Source organism: Penicillium arizonense, assembly GCF_001773325.1.
Source record: "Penicillium arizonense strain CBS 141311 chromosome Unknown PENARI_contig003, whole genome shotgun sequence".
NCBI classification, from domain to species: Eukaryota; Fungi; Ascomycota; class Eurotiomycetes; order Eurotiales; family Aspergillaceae; genus Penicillium; species Penicillium arizonense.
In genome coordinates, this window is record NW_019173280.1 from 810,468 (window position 1) to 832,154 (window position 21,687).

Sequence of the window (21,687 nt, forward strand, 5' to 3'; positions counted from 1 at the left end):
CAGCAAAGACTGCATGCTTTGATGCACAATGGGTTGTAAAGGTCTAGTAGAGAAATGTAGATGGCAGGTCGTGTTCGTGATAAGGCGCAGAAGAGGTTCAGTCCATGCGGGACTACACTTTGATACTGGTTGAGAGAGTCTACCATCTGTCTTGCTCAGATCACGGACAGACAGTAGTCTCTGCGGTGGTAGGCGGTGGTAGGCGGTGGTTCGAACAATGACGTCGGTAGCGGAGCGATATCTGTAGGGCATAAGGGTAGCCATTCTCGTGCTTTCTTTTTTTTTGGTACGGGGTGAAAGGGACAGACCTCGGCAAGAATCGCGTCTATCCAATGTACCTCCCTGAACACTCCTTGAGGCCCATGTAGAGGGAAATTAAACTGATCCTAGTAAAGTCGAATAAAGTTGTGGTGGCGAGTGATGAGTTCGAAGCTGCTGGTTTCGTTTGACTCAAGTACTCCAGGCTGAGGGAGACATGGTTGAAAACTCCGCAATCACTGCAATTATACATATGCTCTGGAAGTAGTACTATTCAAGGAACCGAACTGAACCATGTTCTTGTTAGTGCAGGGTTGTTTTTTGAAGAACAAGACCACTCAGGCAAACGCGTTAATGTACTGAAATGCAAGGAACATGACACAGAAGAACCTGAGTATAACTAGTCAGCCTCCATTGAGGACCACCTCTAGATATAACACGCCGTCTAACTTCACTTCATCACTGAGCCGCTTCCCAGACCTCATCCAAGAATGGCGTTGCCCCCATCATTTTCCAGCAAGATTCAGACTTCAACGCGATTTCCTTCGACTTGGAGGTCAGAAGCATGTCTCTCAGGCCGTCTGTAAGGTAGACTGCATTTTTATCCTGTACTAGTCAGCTGCCTGTACGTTGCAAAACCCGGTCAATGTGGCCACTTACCAATCCAAGTGTCAACTCTATGCCGCCTTCCATCAACATATTGGAGTGATACATGGTGAGAGATTGGCCTTGAATCGCGCGGAGGATGTTATTGCTCACAAACTCTGCTTGTCGTATGGCAGAGCGAGCGTTCTTGGGACCGGTGGACGCAACGATGTCACCAGCTGCGTAGATATTGCTGAACCTGTCGTCCGCAATCTGCAATGAAGACTTCACCTTCACAAAGCCGCCCGAGGGTGAGACAGCATCGGGGCAAAGCTCAGCGATGATATCCGACGCAGCCTTTTGGCCAGTGCATCGAACCTTAGGGCGGATAAGCCTCCATCCAGAATGCCAATAAGGTTTACATACCAATAAATCACAGGGGATCGCTGCCCCCGTCCCCAACACCACACTCGCGTCATCCTTGCCATGAGTTTGGATCCGCTCGCCTAGGATCACGCGTACACCGAGCCCTTCCAAGGCCTCTAGCGCAACGTCATGGACCTTCGTTCCAAAGTTGTTCAGCAGTGTCTTCCGCGAATGGACCAACGTCACATTTTTATGAGGGTTGACGCTCTTGACATCCGTAGCAAGTTCGACGCCAGCAGGTCCCCCGCCCACTACCACCATATCATTCGCGTTCCGGATCCGATTTTGCAAGTTTTGCAGGGCCTTGATTCCTTCGTTCTTCTCATTCACATTGAGCCTAGAGGGAGAACTTGCGTGGGAGCCCGTTGCAAGAACGAGGAACTCATAGTCTAGTTTGACTCCACTTTGTAGCAAGATCGTGCGCGGGCCTACCTCTTGGACGGTATCCTGTATCATCCGCCAGCTCCCTTTAGGTGCTCCTTTGAAATAGGGCCCGTAGGGGATGAACGCTTTGTGTTCGTGTCCGTTGACCACCGAGAAACGGGGGAACACCCATGTGAACTGAAAATGCGAGCTTTTTTCGATCACGACGACTTGGTAACCGGTCGGCACAGAGTTAGCCAGCAGTTTAGCGGTGTGGTATCCCGCAAAGGAAGCTCCGATGATCACAATGTTTTTAGGAGAATCCACCGGATTGTAACGGTAACGATGGATCATGGAGGCGACTTTTTGGTTGATGGCATTGCCAACAGCAACGAAGACTACTCCCACGAACTTGAATACGAGGATCGTGGAGTTGATCATTTTTTTGATGCAAATCCATGTTCAGGGATGTGCGGTTTTATGAGACTCATTTAACAATGTTGCTTCGTAACCATTCTTGGCATATAGATGTCCGAAGAGTTCGGCCGAGCCACGTTGGTTATCTCCGTCGAGATTAACGAAAGCCGAGCATCCGAAGCCTAAAACACTCTATTATTTACTTGTATAATTTTTTATTAGTTCTTCGTTTGTTGCTGCTGACTATCAATTCTGTCTTTATGGTCAATGGTACTTTATCATATATGTAAAATGGAGCCCGTACTATGTGAAGCAACACTTCCTTCACAAAATTGAAGCCCAACGACGTACACGTGAGATGGATTGTGAATCATGGGGAGAGAATAATCGAGCAAAGAATAATAAGTATTATCAACCAATCCACGTTGAGCTACTGGTGACCCAGGATCTGAGCGAGATACGGCAAGTGTTTTATGGAAGACTACCTACTTGTGTGGTATGCGCCGGGACGAAGCCTGCTTGAAATACCGAGTCTACTATGCGGATAATGACTTGTCATAACAAGCTCGAGTATTTATTTTGTGGAAAAGAATTGGCTAAAATACAATGCGCAGGATGCCCAAAAGCCATGCGAGAAAGCTAGCCCCATTCGGCACCTGAGTGCTTGCTGTCGAGCTGCGATCACTCCAAACAAGATTCTAAATTGTCTATGTCAAGCCCGCCGATCTTTTCACCCAGACTCAGCGAGTCTTTTTAGCAATGGCAGACTCAGGTCTCCCCTGAGTAGGAATAGCCAACTCCTCATAGTATGGCAGGTCCCATGAATTCTGTTCGCGCAGAAACCATTGCGCAACTGCATCAATGCCTAGCAACGCAGCCAGCCACAAGATCAAGTGCATCACAGAAATGCCCCATTGGGTCTCTGGGGCTACAATGTTTGGCATGCCGGGTCCCAGCGTTTGTACCTCTGTCATGAAGGGCCGGAATTTTCTTTCGTACTCGCTCAAAGCATGAAAAAGAGGGTCCTTCAGACCATCAGAAAATTCAAGACAACCACAGTACTTGGCAATCTCCCCTGCCAATACATAGGCACCGGTAAGGCCCGATGTGGTACCCATACCTGTGGCTGGAGATGGGCAATAAGCAGCATCCCCGACAAGGACCACCCGACCACGAGACCATGAGTTCAGCCTCACCTGTCCCACCTCCTGGGAGTAGAAGTCGTTTGCCGCCTCATCATTCAGCATATCACGGATTATTCGCGGTGTTTTCCAAGCAGCATCGGCGAAGAGTTCAGCCCAGGCTTTCTTTTGCTCGTCGATGTCGCTCTTCTTGACATTATCCAATTTGTCCGAAGCAGTGCAGTAGCCGAGATATGCCTGGATCGTGTCCGGGGCATGTCTTCGAGTGAAAACAAAACGTTTTCCTGGAGCGTTGTAAAGGGTGCTCATGTATTCATCTCCTTCCTCTCGAGGAATTGTGAAGTATGCGATGTATAGGTTGAGAAAGTGGAACGGATCTGGGGCGTTGGGTTCGAGCATCATCCTCCGAGTACGCGATCCTTGCCCGTCCGCACCGACCAAAAGATGGAATTGATCCTCCTTTCCATCTGAGAATTTTACGCTGACTGAGTCGGCACCTTGTTCAAAACTGTCGACGTGTACACCGAATATGTACTTGACACGGGCCTTGCCAACATTGTACAACATGCGGCAGAGGTCTCCTCTCATGATCTCGTATTCAGTTGTGAAACTCTGTAATCCCTCACCCGACGTGTTGACTGGGTAGAAAGCCTTCTGTTTTCCGTGGTCATCGACGAACTGCATGCCCGCCTCCTTGATGCTTTGGGAGCGGAAAAGGTCCTCGAGGCCCATACGCTTCATGACTGGGATACCGGGGCCCCGTAGATCGAGCTGCTGCCCGCTGGCACGGAGGCTAGGGAATCGTTCGACGACTGTAACATCGTGGCCAAGTTTTGAAAGCCAAAAAGCGAGGGCAGGACCGGCAATGCCTCCACCGCAGATGAGGACTTTCAGGGGTGCCATAGCGTGAGAGGAAGGACTAAATGAGCAGTAGGCACAATGGTTGACTCAATTGACAGTTGACTCAAGTGACAGCTGTATAGTGCTGTCACGTCGTAGTACCGCAGGTAGTGTTGGTGTGTTCTCTCCAAAGTCGGTACAGCTGGTTTAAATAAAAGAAAACATCGGGTGGCTTTCTTCCGAGCTGGCATGGTCGATATCTCCGTCGTTACGGCCGGTGATCCAACGACGTGACATCATCTCCGAGAGGTGTATTAAATGGCTCGGTCAAGGAGAAAACATGAACCAATGGCAATTCTGGACTTATTGCAAGCGGAGTTCTCGGGGGTAGGAGCATCGGGGTTATGGCCCTCGGGCTGTTGAAGATCGGAACATGAAGTTTTCTCTGTTCGGGCAATCAATCAATTAATCAAAGTTAATGTTAAATTAAACCTGTTGTTTTTCTCTTCGGTTACTATCGTCGCCCTTTGGCTGAGCCATGTCATTAAATCAATACAATGTCAGATCGTCTCTATTAGACCGAGTAATTCTTGGCTCTAAAACAATAATTTGATGTCCTTCAAGTTTTGATAAGGCTCAGGTAGGAAACTATATTCTTTCGTTCAGTATGCCCAAAGTTTTGATTTCGAATACAGTCAATAATTATTTTAATCACAAAGATAGAAGCAGTCTATATATACATGGGTTGTTCGGGATTTGGCAGCAATCACTTTAGTATGCTTATGCAGACTTTCCCAATCTCAAATTCGGGCCAATGGATTTTTTTCCATCGTCAGCTTTGTCACAAAAGCCAACGCCGCACCAACCAGAGTCGAAACTCCGCTGAAGATGGCCGCCTGCGTATAACTGTTGTAGTGATCGATCAGCGCACCTGTAATCGGTGTTCCCGTTAGGCCAGCCACTGAAATGACAGCCATCCCCATACCGAGGTAAGTACCGATGTAACTGGGTGTGGGCGAAAGATGCGCGATGCAAGGGGACATCAGGGAGACGATCGCCCCCGAGAAGAATCCGTAAAGGGCAGCAAAGACGATAATGGCTGCGTTTGATTTGACAGCGATCCAGCAAAGGAGGAGGACTCCCGTCGATGAACCAAAGAAGCAGATTGTGTTGAACCGCCCCAATTTGTCCGCCAGCACACCAGGTAGGAGTCGACCGAAGACCGAACTGGCGTTGAGAATAGGAAGAATGTAGGAAGACAAGTTGGCGCTCATTCCCTGTGCGATGGCATATTCCGTCAGATAGAAGAACGGTGTGAACACGCCCCAGATCATTAGGAACATCCCGGCCAAAAACAAGGAGTAAGCGACTTGTTTGAAAGCAGAAGGCATCAGGATTTTGCCTTTTCGTGGGGGTAGACGTGGTCGAACTGTAGCCAACGACAAGGACAACATCGCTAACATGATAAATCCAATGATCCGCACTGTCCAACCGAAGCCCAAGGACTCGTTCTCAAACATTTTGCTCAATGCGATCGGGAAGATTACTCCTCCCAGCGAAGAGCCAGTGACAGTTATTCCAAGTGCAGCACCTCTCTTCGCTTGGAAATAATGGCTGACTGCGGCCATTGCCGGCGAAAACATGATACCACAAGTTAGTCCGCCAAGAATACCCTGTGCCAGCATGAATTGATAATATTCCTTGCCAAGGGAGGTCATCATAACGGAGAATATAAACGCGATCGCGGCGGGCCATATGACCTATCATTGTTGCAAATCGTTAGATTGTTGAATTAATACACTTCATAAGTCGGAATGCGAAAGTAATTACCTTTGCGCCATATTTGTCAAACAAAGGACCTCCCACTATTCCCCCGCCGAGCAAGAGGCAGGTCTGTACAGATCCTATCCATGCAACTGTGGATGCAGACTCGCTTATGAGTTGATGCGTTGAGTAGTAGTTTTGGTAGACGCTATATCGACGAACAAATTAGTGATAGTTCTGCTAGTTGTTACACCGATGACACTTACCCATATGCATTCAAATAGCCAAAGGTGCAAAAGGAGATGCAGAAGGCTCCAGCAACAACACTCCATGCACGAAGTCCACCTTCCGGGAAGGTGACTTGCGGCTGCTCTGCTTTGGCTTCTTCTGTACTACCAAAGCTACCTTCCTGGACAATCGCATTGTCCCTGTTATCCGTAGGGGTCTGCATGATATTGGTTACAGTTCCAAGGAAAGTGAAAGGTAACGCAAGTTGAATCAATAACGGTGGATAAAATGAAGTAGAAAAGAACTTTCTTTGCGCATCGTCCAATGCTTTTAATATTCCACATATTCCAGTCAATCAAATTTTGCAAGCTCGGACAACTCGGGAAATTGCAGTTAGTCCGAGTCCAAAATTGAAGCCCGCCGAAAACTCCGCTCAGTGATATGGAAACATACTTTGACCATCGCCGCATCCTTCGGAGATAAATGGGGGCGAACAGAATATCGGTAAATTGTGGAGCAGCATGCTCTTTTGTGATTCGCAGGTCTGAACCTGTTCCGGAGATACTGGATAATAGTTAACGACTCTTTCTTAGGTAATCCCCCGTCCGGACTTTTCATATCCTTGACGACACATCGTTACCTCCGAGTTATGATAACGAATCTTTACCATTTACCATTGTTCGAGCCTACGAATAATGTTTCCGAGGCCATTACCCGGGAAACGCCGTCGTCCAGCCCTGGCTTGTGCTCCATGCCGGCTCCGTAAGGTCAAATGTGACCGGAATAGTCCCTGCGGGCAGTGTGCACGACGTAACTCCGACTTGTGTACCTACCCAGGAGATGGCCGGACAACGATAAACGAGAAGAAAAGCCGAAGGCCAGAATTTTCCGTTGCGGCTGAAGTTAGTAGAGGAGACGCGCCCCCCTTGAACCAATCCCAGTCTCCTGACTATATCGCCGGCCAAAGGGCTCCCGGAGACACCACAGGTGGAGCTGAGACGGGTTTAACTGTGAGAGCCGGAGGCTCTCACCAACCACACAATACGTTCCCCACCAGCCACAAAACGACGGAATCTCCACAAGATTCATCTGCACCTGGTCCAATCTTGGGTACCGTATCGAAGACAAGAATATTTGGTCATGGCCATTGGATGAGCACATTTCATATGGTATGCGCACATTTACTCTGTTTCATATTGTTCCTTTGCCGTTGCTGATGAACATCGCGAATGAAAATAGGCAGAAAGACTGCCAAACTTGGATCCCATAACCCATATAGGACCCATGACACCTGAACAAACAAGTGACAGTCAAATTCCCGGGATCTCAGACGTGTTGCAGAAATGCAAACAGCTCGCTCGCGACATCAAATCACAACGCCCTAGTCGAGGTCCACTGCCCGCCGGCATATATCCAACCTTCCCCGATCCTGCGGTGACGAACCAATTGGTGCAAATATACTTCGATTCTTTCGAATCATGTTTGCGGATACTTCATTTTCCATCATTTCGAGCAGAGTACGAGGGCTATATGAAGGATCCGGGAACTGCAAAGACCTCCTTTGTGGTGATCCTTATACTAGTGATGTCTAATGCAAGTTCCTTGATTGAAGATGCCGGCTTGCAGCGGGAATTGCGCGCCAAATCCCGCAGCTGGATTCATGTCGCTCAAAGTTGGGTCTCTGCACCCATTGAAAAAGATCGCCTCTCAATAGAGGGACTACAAATTTATTGTTTGCTTCTTCTCGCTCGCCAGGTGAATTGTGTCGGAGCAGATTTAGTCTGGATCTCAGCTGGCTCATTGATGCGCATGGCGATACAAATGGGATTGCATCAAGACCCCGACCACCTAGGAGGAATGGCGCGGCTACAAAAGGAGATGCGAAGAAGACTTTGGTACACAATTTTGGAGCTCAATGTGCAGGCTGCTTTGGACTCAGGCATGCGTCCCATGGTCACTGGTGATGATTTTAACACCCGGCCGCCTTCAAATATCAACGACGAAGATTTGGACAACGAAATGCAGCGGGAGTCCTCTAAGGAAATGTCTTCAACGCCAACGCGGGCTTCATTCCAGTGTCTATTGGCCGCATCCGTGCTTTTAAGGCTGGAGGCTGCTAGGGTCATCAATGCGTTGAAGGAGGAGCCTCCATATGATCGCGTTGTTCGTCTCGGAGAGGAGTTAGCGTCGGTTTGTCGCAATGCGACTGTCTCCATTAATCACCACAGGTCGGTTGCCAAGGACCTGTGGCCGACAGAATTTCCATATAGCTGGTGTGACCATTTTCACCGTCGATTCCTGTTGTGCCTCCACCTTCCTTATGCAGTCAAAGCCGCGCACAATCCGATAAACAGCTACTCGTCAAAGGCAGGCCTCGATGCCGCGCTTTATCTAGTCTCACTGCTTGACGACGAGATATACCGTCGCCTACTGCTTGTTGGTGGAGGCATGTTTCGAGATATTTTGACGTCTGGCGCTATGTTGATATTTTTGGAATTAATCACACAGCTGGAAAACGAGAGCTCTGCATTTTTGAAGAAACGCAATCAGGCACGCAGGGAGCCGCTCTTGGAAGACGCGAGGAACCTCGTTCAGTATGCCCAGGATAGACTTTGGTATGGCGAGACAAACGTGAAGGGCTATGTGTTTGTGAGTATGGCTATGGGCCAAGTGGATGCCATGCTCAGCAACTCGTCAACCAAAGATGCTATTGTCAAGTCTGCAAGCGAGAGTCTCGTAGTCTGCCATGACATACTGAGATCCACAGCTGCTAACTTACTCTCAAGAGTTACTATGGATCCCAATGTGGCATGCGGGATAGGCGATGACGCATTGGCAATCCCCATTATTGATGATATCAATTTCGACTTTATGAACGATGGAAACATGGACTTTGGACTTGCAAGCTCTTGGTTTGTACGACAATGGGAGGATAAAGTATGGTCCTAATCTTTTTATTCGGCCCAGTGGACGAGGGGGTGAGTAAAAGACAGGATCTCTGCCCCAAATCAAAATACCCCAAAGTCTCGGGCGAATATTCTAAGCACTCCAAACGGGCTCTAGTACTTTGGTGCCCTGGATTCGTTGCGCTCAAGAGGCATTTGAAAGAGGAAGTGGCCTGTGCAATTTGAGCATCTGCGTGGTACCTAGTCATCAGCGTCGCCATCTTCGAGATCGGATCTGCGGTTTGCGGATCCGCACCTAATATGGACGCCCTCATCGTGGGCCGTGTTCTTTGTGGTATCGGTGGATCTGGACTATACTGTGGTGTGATCACACTTCTGGCAGCCACCACCACACTACAAGAGCGGCCAATGTATGTAGCCAGCACCGGTATGACTTGGGGTCTCGGCATGGTCCTCGGCCCAATTGTGGGAAAAGGCTTCAGCCAGGCTCTGTCGGCTGGCGTTGGGCTTTCCTATCCGGTGTCATGGCTATCTCTTTTGGTGGCTTGACCTGGGCCTAGGCAAGCGGGAACATCATCGGCTTGTTCGTCTGCTCAGGTGTGCTGTTCATTTTGCTCCAGCAGGCCTTCACTATCGGTACCACCGTTACCCGGCGGATTGTGCCAGTAGAGTTGTTCAAGTCCCGCACGATGCTCTTCGTTTTTGCCTGCACATCGGCAGCCGGTACAGCTTGTTTCGTCCCCGTTTACTTCGTTCCACTCTTCTTCCAGTTCACCCGAGGCGATGGTGCGCTTGACGCCAGTGTTGGGCTGCTGACTTTCATTACTCCTTGCATCGTCATGATCTGTGTCAATGTCGGCGTTATGTCTGCATATGGTCTATATATGCCATGGTACACCATTGGAGGCGCTCTCGTGCTCACTGGTGGCGCCCTTTTCTACACCGTCGGTGTTGACACAAGCGCTGCCTATATCTACGGATACAGCGTCCTTACCGGCCTTGGCACTGGAATGTATCTCCAAGCCTCGTTCTCGGTTGCTCAAGCTTCTGTCGCCCTTGATATGGTGGCTAGTGCCTCAAGATTCATCACCTGTGCCTTTGGCGATAGTAGTGCCAACGACCTGGGCTGAGAGACGGCTCGGCGAACAGGGCAAGGTCATCGGAAAATGGAGCGTTGCGTTTAGCCGAGGGCCCCGCGTGCATTGGAACGAACAAACCCTACTTAGGATTGCACTGTGTGCTTGTTTATCTTTTTTCGCAGTTTGAGTTCGAGCTGCCGGACGCGCCAGGTAGAGATCTGATGTGGGTGGATCGTTTTGTCGCCACAAATACAGAGGACGTCAAGGTCCGAGTGCTGAAGAATCGATGGGCCTGAGCGTCTAGTCGAGGCTTGGAGTTATTGCAATTGGCAGATGGTAACTGTTAGCATAATCTAAGTTCCAAGCCCAATGTCCAAAATCAGATCTATAACATCATCTCGGCTTTGCTACAGTCGACTCTCGATATCTCCACCTCATAAAGCTCCACTCATTCGGATACACCACGCATTTTTTCTTTTTTGCCGTTTTCCCACACAAAAGGGGCCGTAACAACACACTTATATTGTGCGACGGATTTTGGTGCTTAGTCACCGTAGATTGAGTAGTTAATTAAAGTAAAAGATCCTAACCCTTCCATTGGCATGATGTTCAGGGAGCGATTTCATTGCTTATATAAGACTCAGGGGCATGCTCAGTTTTACTCAGTGAGCGAAAAGCGGTAAGGGGCGAGCAACTAAAATGGAACGGGAAAAGCCTTATCCTGACTATATGTCAATAATTCTATCGACAGTGTACCGTATGCACATGGACAGTATGTAACTGTAGGTCGTGGGGCAAAGGAGGAGGATGGTCAAGACGATTCGCACGCCTCAGCCACAGCCCAAGTTGTGATTGCGATCGTCCGCAGTTAAGCCTATCTGGGTGGAACATACCCAACTTTTGAGATTCGATCGATGGTTGCTAGGCACTATCACATGTGTTATTGGAGGTATCAGACTCATCGGCTTTTATTGCTGAATGAACTTTTCCAATGTGGACCCTGGCAACCTTGGAACACTCCATGTGACAACATTGGAGTGTACTGGTATTGGTTGTATTGATAGGTAGGGAAAACTCTCAGTCTCGATCCCTGGTAAATATTCGTCACTGTTTCAGGTACGCTCCGTTGTGAGACATCGAAAACATGGAAGAGAGTGAGACGCAATGAAAATTGTTGGTTAAACAATGTGGAGCGATAGGGGCACCCGAGATCTTATTTGTGCCGGGTCTATTATGGGGTCCTCGAGAGTCCCACTGGCCCTATCGTCGCCTAACTTATTTACCAGTAATTGCATTACCCAGAACCTGTTCTCGCCGAAACAAAGCACCAAACTGACCGCGCCTGGCTGTACTGCAGCCCCATCACCTTACTAGTGGGAAATAGTGGGAAATAAAGTGTGTGTTGTCGGTAGACTGTATAGGATAAGATCTTAGCTGTCGACCCACACCGAACTAAACTTGAGACTGTGCACAAGCTTTTTCAATGGTTCAGTGTTTCCTGGTACTGTAGTTAAAAGGATCGTGATCGCCAATGTCACTTACATCCTTCGCTCTCAACCATGTGGCGCCAATTCCAGACTTTCGGGATAGCCCTTGCGGCTGTTCCCCTCAGCCACGCGTTGTCGCCGCGCACGGATATCAATGATACCTATGACTTTGTTGTTGTCGGTGGTGGTCAGGCTGGTCTCGTTCTTGGTGGTCGTCTGTCCGAGGATACCAATCACACTGTCCTGGTGCTTGAATCTGGTGGTAATGGCGATGAGTATCGTGAGCGTATTGGTGTGTATCTGCTGTCCTATCTGAGAGGGGGTTTGACTTGACTTACACTGCGAAGATACCCCTGCGTATTCGTACTTTGATTCTCTCTGGACGACTCCCTTGAATTGGATGTTCTACACCAATCCCCAGCCTAATGCTTACAATCGTGAAATCTACTGGCCTCGTGGCAAGGTCCTTGGGGGTTTGTTCATTCTCCTTCATCACAGAGTCAGATATTAACTCTGGATACAGGGAGTTCCGCCATCAACGGGCTGTACATGACCCGACCCGGCAAAGAGGAAATCAACGCCTGGAAGGATATGCTCGGCGACATGGCTGGTGCTGAGAACTGGTCCTGGGACTCGTTCTATGCCGCCATGAAGAAAAGTGAAACTTTCGTGCCTCCAACCGACGATGTGGCCAAAGAGGCAGGCATTACATGGAATGCCTCGACACACGGCACTGACGGACCTATCCGTATGGGTTATCCTGGCTTGTACGTCCATTTCTCACTGTGAAGGTTCCAAATGCTAACACTCACCCAGCACATTCCCCGAAGTCGGCTATTGGTCGACATCGTTAGACAACATGGGCATTGCTATTTCCGAGAATATGTACGGTGGTGACACCTTCGGTGCCGAGGTCTCAACTTCCTGCATCAATCCATCGAACTGGACCCGGTCCTACAGTCGTTCTGGTTATCTCGACCCGCTGCCTGATAGGCGTAACTACGATGTTCTGGCCAACGCCCATGTTACACGCCTTGTCTTTGACAAGTCTTCTTCTTCGGATAATCTCACTGCAAGAGCTGTCGAGTACACCATGGACAATGGAACGACGACATTATCGGTCAAGGTGAAGAAGGAAGTCATCTTGGCTGGTGGTACTATCGGCAGCCCTGCTGTCCTCCTCCACAGTGGTGTCGGACCGAAGGACGTTCTCTCTGGTGCAGGTGTAGACCTTGTATCTGAACTCCCCGGTGTCGGACAGCACCTGCAAGATCATTTCGTGAGTGAAAACTACTCCATCTTCTCCTCCACCATGAACTAACTCAGACAAACAGAGTGCCACAATTAAATACAGCACAGATGCAGACACAGCAGGCTCAATCTACTACGACAACGGCGCGGATAAGGTAAGTCCAGTCGCATACAAGCATACATCAACCCACCGAATGCATCCCACTAACAAAAAGACCAGAACGCCACCCTCTTCAACTCATACGTCGACTCAGCAATCGCCTACGTAAACGCCACAGGCCTGTACGGCAGCAAAGTCAGCGACGAAGAAACAAGCATCCTCTCCCAACTAAACACCTACAAACCAAACACAACCTACGACGCCGGCGTCATAGCCGGCTACGAAACAATCTACAACACAACCGCCAAAACAATCTTCAACAGCCCAGTCGGCCAAATCGAACTCCTCTTCATGAACAGCGACAGCAACGGCGACATCGGCATCACAGCCGCCCTACAACACCCCTACAGCCATGGTCGGATCTACATCAATTCCTCAGACCCGATGGATTACCCGGTTATCGATCCGAATTATCTGGCTAATCCAGCTGGTATGTTTCATCCACCACCCCTCACACAGCAACCCTAAACTTACAAATGGAACCAAACAAATAGACCCCCAAATCCTCCTCCAAGGCCTAAAACTAGCCCGCAAACTTGGCCAAACAACCCCCCTGGCATCAAGCCTAACAAACGAAACCTCCCCGGGAACAGCAATCCAAAGCGACGAAGACTGGCTCGACTGGCTCCGCAAGGAAGCAAGCACAGAATTCCACCCGTCATCTTCATGCGCCATGTTACCACGCGAGAAGGGCGGCGTGGTCGATGCCAAGCTGCGCGTTTACGGACTTGCTAATGTGCGCGTTGCGGATGCCAGTGTTCCGCCTATTGCGTTGTCGACGCATCTTATGGCGTCGACCTATGGTGTTGCTGAGCTTGCTAGTGCGTTGATTCGGGATTATTGGAATGGGCTTGGTGATGGGGATGGGGATGGCGGCAGGGGTGAGGTTAGTCCTGCTTTTAGTGCGCAGTCGAGTACTGTCTCTGCAGCTGCGGCGGCGCAGACGACGAAGAAGAATGGGGGTGTGACAATTGCTGGTGGTGGTTGGGCTGGTTTGATGGTTGGGGGGTTGCATGTTGTTTTTGGTATGGGGCTTTTTGCCTAGGGTGAGTATCGTACTGCGTGGTGTCGGTTTCCTCCCTCTTTCGTTTCTTGTCGATGCTGGCTATACATCGGCTTTAGCCTTTCTGGACATTTTCATAAGGCGCTTTGGGTTTTTAATGGACATGATGGATTATTGGTGGATATTCGTGACTAACTTGTTACATGGAATGGCTCTGTATCTAATATCTAGATGAATTTATGATTGGAAATATGATATTGTCGAATGTACGAACTGAAAATATACCTTGATATACATACTGTTCGCTTGAATTGTGTCGTCCGAGTTAACAGGGCATCTATTACTCTGCCATCTCAAGCTGCGGAGACTGCCCAATTGATTATTTTCATCTTCAGATCTGCCAACACGTTTTTCTTGGATTCGCGTCTCTATCGCAACAGTAATTATTTTGTTTCAGGGTGGAATATGTCTTTGGTCTGGGGCCCGGGCAGGGATATATATTGCGATTGAAGCGAGTACCCCAACATATATTTCCACTCATCCTGATAAAGCCTGCTGAAATTACACGCAATTTTTACTTCCTTCAACAAGTAACATTGTATACACTGCATGGGTATATATATACATCGATGTATATGAACAAACGGTGCGATCAAACAACCGAGCACCAACCCCGATCAATCCAACTAAGTCTATCTACAACTTAGGCTTCTCGTTAAACCTCGGAGCCTCAAGAGGATCATAAGCCCCGAGCCCAAGGGTGTCAGAAGGAACAAAACCAGTATGCCCGTTGAGCAAACCACGAGTATCAAGCAGCGAAGGATTCAGATCCTCAACGCGCGTAGCCCCAATCAACCGCATATTCATCTCCATCTCATCCTTAAGCAACTGCATAGCACGATCAACACCCTCAAGGCCATAAGCCGACATAGCAAACAAGAACGGGCGCCCAATACCAACACCCTTAGCACCAAGACAAAGTGCCTTAAGGATATCCGTTGCGCGACGCACACCACCGTCAACATAGACCTCGATGCGCTTTTCCCAGCCGCGCTCGCGGAGCGCCGGCATCACCTCGGCTAGCACTTCAATGCCCGACCGGGCTGTTTCGAGCTGGCGACCGCCGTGGTTGGAGAGCACGACACCGTCGCAGCCGGCCTCGACGGCGCGGAGGACATCCTCGACACACTGCACACCCTTGAGAACGATGGGCATTTTGGTGATTGATTTGAACCAGGGAATATCCTTCCAGGAGAGGGCTGGGTCGATGAAGGAGGAGATGGCGCGCGCGGCGCCCTGTGAGCGGTCGATGTTGTCGCCGCCGGATTGGACGTTCGAGCCTGCGTCGGAGAATTTGGAGCGCATATCTTTCTCGCGGCGGCCGAGTTGGGGCGCGTCGACTGTTATGAAGAGGCCCTTGCAGCCACGCTTTTCGGCGTGCTCGACGATCTTGCGGGTGATTTCGCGGTCTTTGTTGACGTATAACTGTAGCCATTGGACTTGATCGCCTTGCTTTGCGTCGACGATTTCGTCGAAGGAGCATGAGGCCAATGTTGGAATCATTTGCACTACGTTGTGCGCGTGTGCTGCTTTTGTGAGGACAACTTCGCCTTCTGGGTGGCCTAGTTTGCCGAGGGCTGTTGCCGTTACGTAGAAGGGTATGGAGCATTTTGTGCCCAGCATCGTTGTAGTCATGTCGATGTTCTCTACGTCCACGAGAATGCGGGGGCGGAACCAGATCTTGTGGAATGCGGCGTGGTTCTCGCGCATTGTCTGTGGGGGTTAGCTGGCTACCTTGTAGATGTGGTGTTGGGTGAACGTACGATTTCATCATCTGCTCCGCTAGAGTAGTATGCCCATGCGGTCTTCTTCATGACCCTGCGTGCGACTGCTTCGAAGTCCATCAGGTTGTAGCATGCGGCGAGCGACGGCATCCGGCTGATGCGCTCCTGGCGATCGGTCTCCTCTGGGTCAACCGCCTTTTCTTCCTGCTCGACGGTCGACATGTCGACTTCGCCAAGGTGTTTTGAGTGGTCCAGGTACTTGTCCAGGGTGTCGGGTGGGTGGATGGGGTCGAACTCTTCGGTCGCATCTTTGCCGGCATACTTGAGGATGATCTTTTGGCCACCAGGGTGTTCTGGTTATGTTAGTGTTAGTGCATGAATGAGCAGCAGAAGCGATGTGCATACCAGGGAGGAACTCTGTTACATCGTAGGCTTTGCCGTGGACGATCACCCAGCACGAGTCCTTGGAGTTGTGCTCGGCAACCGAGGCACCTGTGAGTTTGCCTGCCATGACTGAAAATAGGAATTGAGAGATGATGACAGACTATTGCATAGAGGAGGAAGAAGTATTAAAAGGAAAGAGAAGTGGCATTGAAAAGACGTCCTCTAGACCTCGGGCTAAAGGTGTCCGGGGACGAAAAGTTGCGGGGAGATTTCTCGGCCGACTCGGGTCATTGGCCCACCGCCCAACAGCTACAGGTGTATTGTTAAGCAGTCAAGTTGGCAGTGGCAGTCAGTCTGAAGAGCTTGTGACATTGGAAGATCGGAAGAGGTCAAATGTCTTCGCCAGAGCACACAGTGAGACGTAATCGGCAAAGGGCCTCGGCATCTACATGCACGTTCCAGCCAGTAGCGATGAAGGCATTACATCTCCATCTCCGGACATATTTACCCCGGGAATATCCAATTTTGACCGCATTCAGCTTCTAGAAAGATGTAAATAGAACGATCGCATTCCTGCAAGAAAGAAGGGAGTTGGAATGCAACGCAGGGAAGGAAAGGCGAGGCATGTTGGCCTGAGGCATACACATGTGATACTATCACGTGACACCATCCTGGCCACCCGACACAACTAACATCCATGTCAATATATCTTCAGGATTATATTAACTCGAGCCAAGCAAAACTGACATTGGAGTGTGCTATCAAATGGTGGATCAGACAGCAGGACAGATCAAGCAACCTTGGCAAACGCCACTGTCGATCCCACATTAAGCTTCTCAAAACCAGGTTTTGAAATTTGAACGGCAGAGAGAGGAAGGGCAAAACGCAGGTCCAAGTGGCCATCCGCGAGGGAGAGTCATATCGGCATCTAGAATAACACAATAACACCGACCATCCACTCATAAATCAACCCCTCACAAGAAGTCCTTGGAGATGCCGGCGCCTCCGATCCTCCGCCCATCACCCACATCTCCGCGGCTCCGCCTCTCCATGGCACGAACCCCTTTGCCATCATAGCCACTGACGTATAGCGTTACTCTAACCGCACGTCCAAGTATCTGAGCATGTACATTTCAAACAATGCGATAGATCTGGGACGCCACTGAGATGTGGGAACCGGATCGGTAGATAGCTGTGGCCAGTATTGAGATCATTCAAAAGTTAAACGCACTAGCACTCAGGAACCACTCTTTCTGGGTAGCCTATCTGATCCCACACCGCAATATTAAAGATTCCTTTGAACCACGGGGGCTTCATCCAGAGCTCGGTGTCTACACTTCGCCCCCAAGGGGCCTTTTGCACCGAATCATGTACTGCCGGAAAGGATGTCCCAAACATTATTCTCAAAGGATCTGAATGACGTCTCTGGGATCGACCATCGACCGGCACGGGTGAGACGGGGCGAGCTGCACATTAGTATCAACGGACATGCACAGTGACATCGTTTCCACTAATCTGCGAGTAAGCGACAGAAACCCCTCAACACCCCGGTCTGATTCGAGATAACGAGATCACAGCCGCATCTCTCCGAAAGATGGCCCCAGGTTCTCCTGAATTGTGGACATCTTGACGCGCAACACGGGGTCTAGTTACTAAAGACCTACGGTAAAGCGTTCTGCCCTTTTGCAAGACGTATCTCGCGCTTTCGGGTGTATTGTGGAAAAAGATATAGTGCATCGAACCACCAACACCGAGAAAAAAGAAAATACAATAATTTAGTTGCCTGGTAGCGATTCTCGCCATCCTTTTCGAGAAAACTTCGAATGCGCCGGGATGTGGTTCAACGACATCATTGCGGAGTCCACCCAAAAAATCTCTTTACATATTGAATCCATTTTTTGAGACATGACGTGGGTCGGGAAAAAATATCAGATTTTTCTTTTTTTTTGATACAATTTATGTGTCACCTAATTCGTCAGGTTGGGCTGAAAGTCGACTAAGATTTATAACAAAAAGAAGAGAAGTAATTGTGGTTGATAACTCTTGGCATGCATTAGCAGCATAATTTGATTGTTTTCGGCATGATGCATACTTGAGTACAAGGGAATAGGGGTGACATGAGAACAGGAGAACACGTTTATATAGACTATCACCTATAACCTACCTGGGTAATCCCCGCGCTGGTTATTGCGTAAGAAAAAAGGAGGGGAATAGACGCGGAGAGAGGAAAAAGCAAGGAGAGCACTGTTCAGGTTGTTTATGCACATTCTATACAAGGCAGGACTGCATGCCGATCAACACGGTCGAGGCTATCCCTTTTAGCGTGCCGCTAGTGTCCACGCATTCGCTCTTTTGATGCACTCGGGACACCAACGGCTTCCCGAGTCCGTATGTGCTACCGCCGAGACTTGGCGGGCTCCGTCGCATGCGATCCCGAGTGTTGTCCGTGTAAGGTCGCAGTACCACCTACGTAGAGGTTGGGTTGTCCAGAAATTCGATCGGTTTATCCGAGCGGAATTTGGACTATTGACTAATATTGGTGTTCGGCTAGCTTTCCTTTTTCCGCATTTTAGCAGCAAGGTCGGCAATATGTTCGCCCTTGCCGCCTGCCCTATATGTACTATACTAAGAGAGAGAAAAAAAGCAAAAATTGTTATTCGGTGTACTCCAATACTCTGTACCACTGGCCACTGTCCACTTAAGAAAACCAATCATAAAATCCATTATAGAGTCGACCCTCTAAAAATTTCCTACTCTCCAGTGATATTCGCCAACTGATGTCATCAGGGACGCAAACTACCGCTGCACCGCTGTGGGTCGGGAAGAAATGCTTAACACGCCATTATTGATGCATCCGGTAGGCTTGTCTCCACCCTCGCCTATGATTCGGTCGACCATCTGCGCCTTGGGTGGAGTGGGTTTGGGTGACGCTGTCGGCTTCGTTATTCGCATATGTCCCTTCTCACGGGGAAAGTGTACTATGGAGTAGGACACGCCCCACGATGCATCTCCTTGCCACTTTCGTCAATTGCGAGACATTCAAATATCTCTCTCCCTCCCCCCGGGGTTTCTCCTTTTTCCCTTCTCCGCGTGTCTCCTCTTTATCTCCAACCTTTGCCACTCCCACGTGAAGCCATAGTCCTCGATTCTTAGGACTTGTATAGGATTTCGTTCATCTCTTCACATCTTTCATCATGGCGCCGAAATATGCTGGCATGTCCGGCAGGCCCCTGTCGTTGACGGTGTCGACCATCGCCACTATGGGTTTCTTGCTGTTCGGTTATGATCGTATGTTGGTCTGTTCTATATCATATACACAGATGCTAACTATTCACAGAGGGTGTCATGTCTGGTATCATTGACTCTTCTGCTTTCGCCAAATTCCTTCCCATCACCGCTGGCGACTCTGTCATGCAGGCTCTGGTTACTGCCGTGTATGAGTTGGGTTGCCTGGTTGGTGCTATGTTCGCTCTGTTCACTGGTGACAGGATGGGTCGTCGTCTCATGATCATCGCTGGTGCCACCGTTATGATCGTTGGTGTCATTATCCAGGTTGCTGCCGTTGACGGCCATGGTGCTACCGCTCAGTTCTTTGTCGGCCGTATCATCACTGGTATTGGCAACGGCATGAACACGTCGACTATCCCTACCTATCAGGCTGAGTGCTCTCGCAGCACCAACCGTGGTCTGCTCATCTGTATTGAGGGTGGTACCATCGCCATCGGTACTATGATTGCCTACTGGATTGACTTCGGTGCCTCTTACGGTCCCGACGACCTTGTTTGGCGTTTCCCCATTGCCTTCCAGATTGTCTTCGGTGTTATTATCATCGTTGGAATGTGGTACCTCCCCGACTCTCCTCGTTACCTCATCTCCAAGGGTAAGGTCCACGAGGGTGAGTATGTCCTGGCTGCTCTTGGTGGCTACGAGATCGACGCCCACGAGACCCAGATCCAGAAACAGCTTGTCATCGAGTCTATTGAGGCTGCTGGAGTTGCCGACGGTGCTGGATACTCTGACCTCCTGACTGGTGGCAAGACCCAGCACCTCCGCCGTATGCTTATCGGTTCCTCTTCCCAGATCGCCCAGCAGCTGTCTGGTTGCAACGCTGTCATCTACTACCTGCCCGTTCTCCTGAGACAATCCCTGGGCGAGGAGGAGAGAATGTCCATGATCATCGGTGGTGTTAATATGATCGTTTACGCCATCTTCGCTACCTTCTCCTGGTTCTTCATTGAGAAGATTGGTCGCCGCAAGCTCTTCATCGGTGGTATGACTGGCCAGATGGTGTCCATGATTATCGTCTTCGGTTGCTTGATCCCCGGCGGCCCCGGACCTTCCAAGGGAGCCGTCTTCGGTCTGTTCCTGTACATTGCCTTCTTCGGTGCTTCCATCCTGCCCCTGCCCTGGTTGTACCCAGCCGAGATCTCGCCCCTGCGCACTCGTGCCAAGGCCAACGCCGTCTCGACCTGCTCTAACTGGCTGTTCAACTTCACTGTTGTCATGATCACTCCCGTCATGGTCGCCAACATCAAGTGGGGAACCTACCTGTTCTTCGCCGTCATGAACGCCATCTTCATTCCCCCCATGATTCTGTTCTACCCCGAGACCGCTGGCCGCAGTCTGGAGGAGATCGATATCATCTTCGCCAAGGGCTACTGCGAGAACATGAGCTACGTCCGCGCTGCCAAGGAACTCCCCAAGCTCACCGACGACGAGATCGAAGCCAAGGCCATCGAGTACGGCTTCGAGTCCAGCCGGCGCACTGGCGATCTCGAGAAGAGTGGCGAGAAGCCTTCTCCCCGCAGCGACTCCAGCGATGGTGTTGCCAACGGTCACCAGGAGACCTACGCCGAGCCCCGCTCTTAAGCGGTTGCTTCCTAGGCGTGACAGCGCTGTGCGCTGCCATTTCTTAACGTTATGGTTGTGCTGTTCTCCTTCCATCTTAACCCGTGGTTTGGGTGAGACCAGATTCACATCCTTTTCTTTTTCTTTATTATCATCTTATTTCCTTTTGATCTTATATACCCATTGTTTCTGGCCTGGAGGATGAACACCCTGGCCCTGGTTGCCGGTGACTAATCCTGTCTGCATTCCTTGGATCTGAAGTGCAGAGCTCTTGTGTTGATGATTTCATGTCTTTGTTATGACCTAAAATGGTTCGGTCGGCATGGGAATTATCGCGATTCATGTATATGCGCTTTGTATGACTACAGTACCAATTCATGGATCCACCACATTACTTCAAACTGTAGATCGTAAATAGTAAGCTTTATGAATGTCTCATTTATAAATATTCCTTATATTATAATAGTCCCTGCATGTGTCAAACGGCCTGAGTTTAAAAGTGACTCATGCAAGGCAGTGCTTCCTCGCATGAGGCTCAGATCTCATCTCCAGCAAGGAGGAACCACTCACAGCGCAGAACCGCACTATACATGTAGCTTACAGTCAAAACTATTCTGGATAACTTCCAAGACATAAACTTCCCAGCTGACCGATCGGCTGATCCCGGCCGACCAAGTTTCCCTCCTTATCTTCTCCCTTTCATTCACCTCACCACCTCACTCTCGCTGGTGCAATACCATGCCCATTCAACCAACCAGCCCC

At 49.8% G+C, this 21,687-nt stretch overlaps 7 protein-coding genes across 7 annotated transcripts; 3 read left to right on the top strand and 4 right to left on the bottom strand.

Moving 5' to 3' along the window:
* Positions 1–717: 717 nt before the first annotated feature.
* On the bottom strand, positions 718–2,073 carry PENARI_c003G07077 (NAD(P)/FAD-dependent oxidoreductase; the record flags this gene model as incomplete). Its single annotated transcript, XM_022628495.1, has 3 exons — positions 718–864; positions 919–1,221; positions 1,270–2,073. The coding sequence occupies 3 exons, from the start codon at positions 2,071–2,073 to the stop codon at positions 718–720; spliced, it is 1,254 nt and encodes a 417-aa protein (XP_022491370.1).
* Positions 2,074–2,789: 716 nt separating this feature from the next.
* PENARI_c003G00937 (uncharacterized protein) lies at positions 2,790–4,094 on the bottom strand (the record flags this gene model as incomplete). The annotated part of the gene is made up of 1 exon (XM_022628063.1): positions 2,790–4,094. One exon carries the CDS (start codon positions 4,092–4,094, stop codon positions 2,790–2,792), a length of 1,305 nt encoding a protein of 434 aa, XP_022492041.1.
* Positions 4,095–4,831: 737 nt separating this feature from the next.
* PENARI_c003G08392 (MCT family MFS transporter) lies at positions 4,832–6,246 on the bottom strand (the record flags this gene model as incomplete). The annotated part of the gene is made up of 3 exons (XM_022628586.1): positions 4,832–5,791; positions 5,862–6,003; positions 6,062–6,246. The coding sequence occupies 3 exons, from the start codon at positions 6,244–6,246 to the stop codon at positions 4,832–4,834; spliced, it is 1,287 nt and encodes a 428-aa protein (XP_022491782.1).
* Positions 6,247–7,607: 1,361 nt separating this feature from the next.
* Positions 7,608–10,059, top strand: PENARI_c003G09159 (MFS transporter/fungal specific transcription factor domain-containing protein; the record flags this gene model as incomplete). Its single annotated transcript, XM_022628640.1, has 3 exons — positions 7,608–8,935; positions 9,181–9,430; positions 9,490–10,059. 3 exons carry the CDS (start codon positions 7,608–7,610, stop codon positions 10,057–10,059), a joined length of 2,148 nt encoding a protein of 715 aa, XP_022491528.1.
* Positions 10,060–11,567: 1,508 nt separating this feature from the next.
* Positions 11,568–13,951, top strand: PENARI_c003G02215 (GMC family oxidoreductase; the record flags this gene model as incomplete). Its single annotated transcript, XM_022628155.1, has 7 exons — positions 11,568–11,787; positions 11,843–11,968; positions 12,019–12,262; positions 12,312–12,774; positions 12,830–12,901; positions 12,967–13,336; positions 13,401–13,951. The coding sequence occupies 7 exons, from the start codon at positions 11,568–11,570 to the stop codon at positions 13,949–13,951; spliced, it is 2,046 nt and encodes a 681-aa protein (XP_022492076.1).
* Positions 13,952–14,605: 654 nt separating this feature from the next.
* Positions 14,606–16,204, bottom strand: PENARI_c003G02828 (L-lactate dehydrogenase (cytochrome); the record flags this gene model as incomplete). The annotated part of the gene is made up of 3 exons (XM_022628190.1): positions 14,606–15,682; positions 15,733–16,046; positions 16,099–16,204. 3 exons carry the CDS (start codon positions 16,202–16,204, stop codon positions 14,606–14,608), a joined length of 1,497 nt encoding a protein of 498 aa, XP_022491464.1.
* A 3,067-nt stretch (positions 16,205–19,271) lies between these two features.
* PENARI_c003G05791 (putative MFS monosaccharide transporter) lies at positions 19,272–20,946 on the top strand (the record flags this gene model as incomplete). The annotated part of the gene is made up of 2 exons (XM_022628400.1): positions 19,272–19,365; positions 19,415–20,946. The coding sequence occupies 2 exons, from the start codon at positions 19,272–19,274 to the stop codon at positions 20,944–20,946; spliced, it is 1,626 nt and encodes a 541-aa protein (XP_022491431.1).
* Between the last annotated feature and the right edge of the window lie 741 nt (positions 20,947–21,687).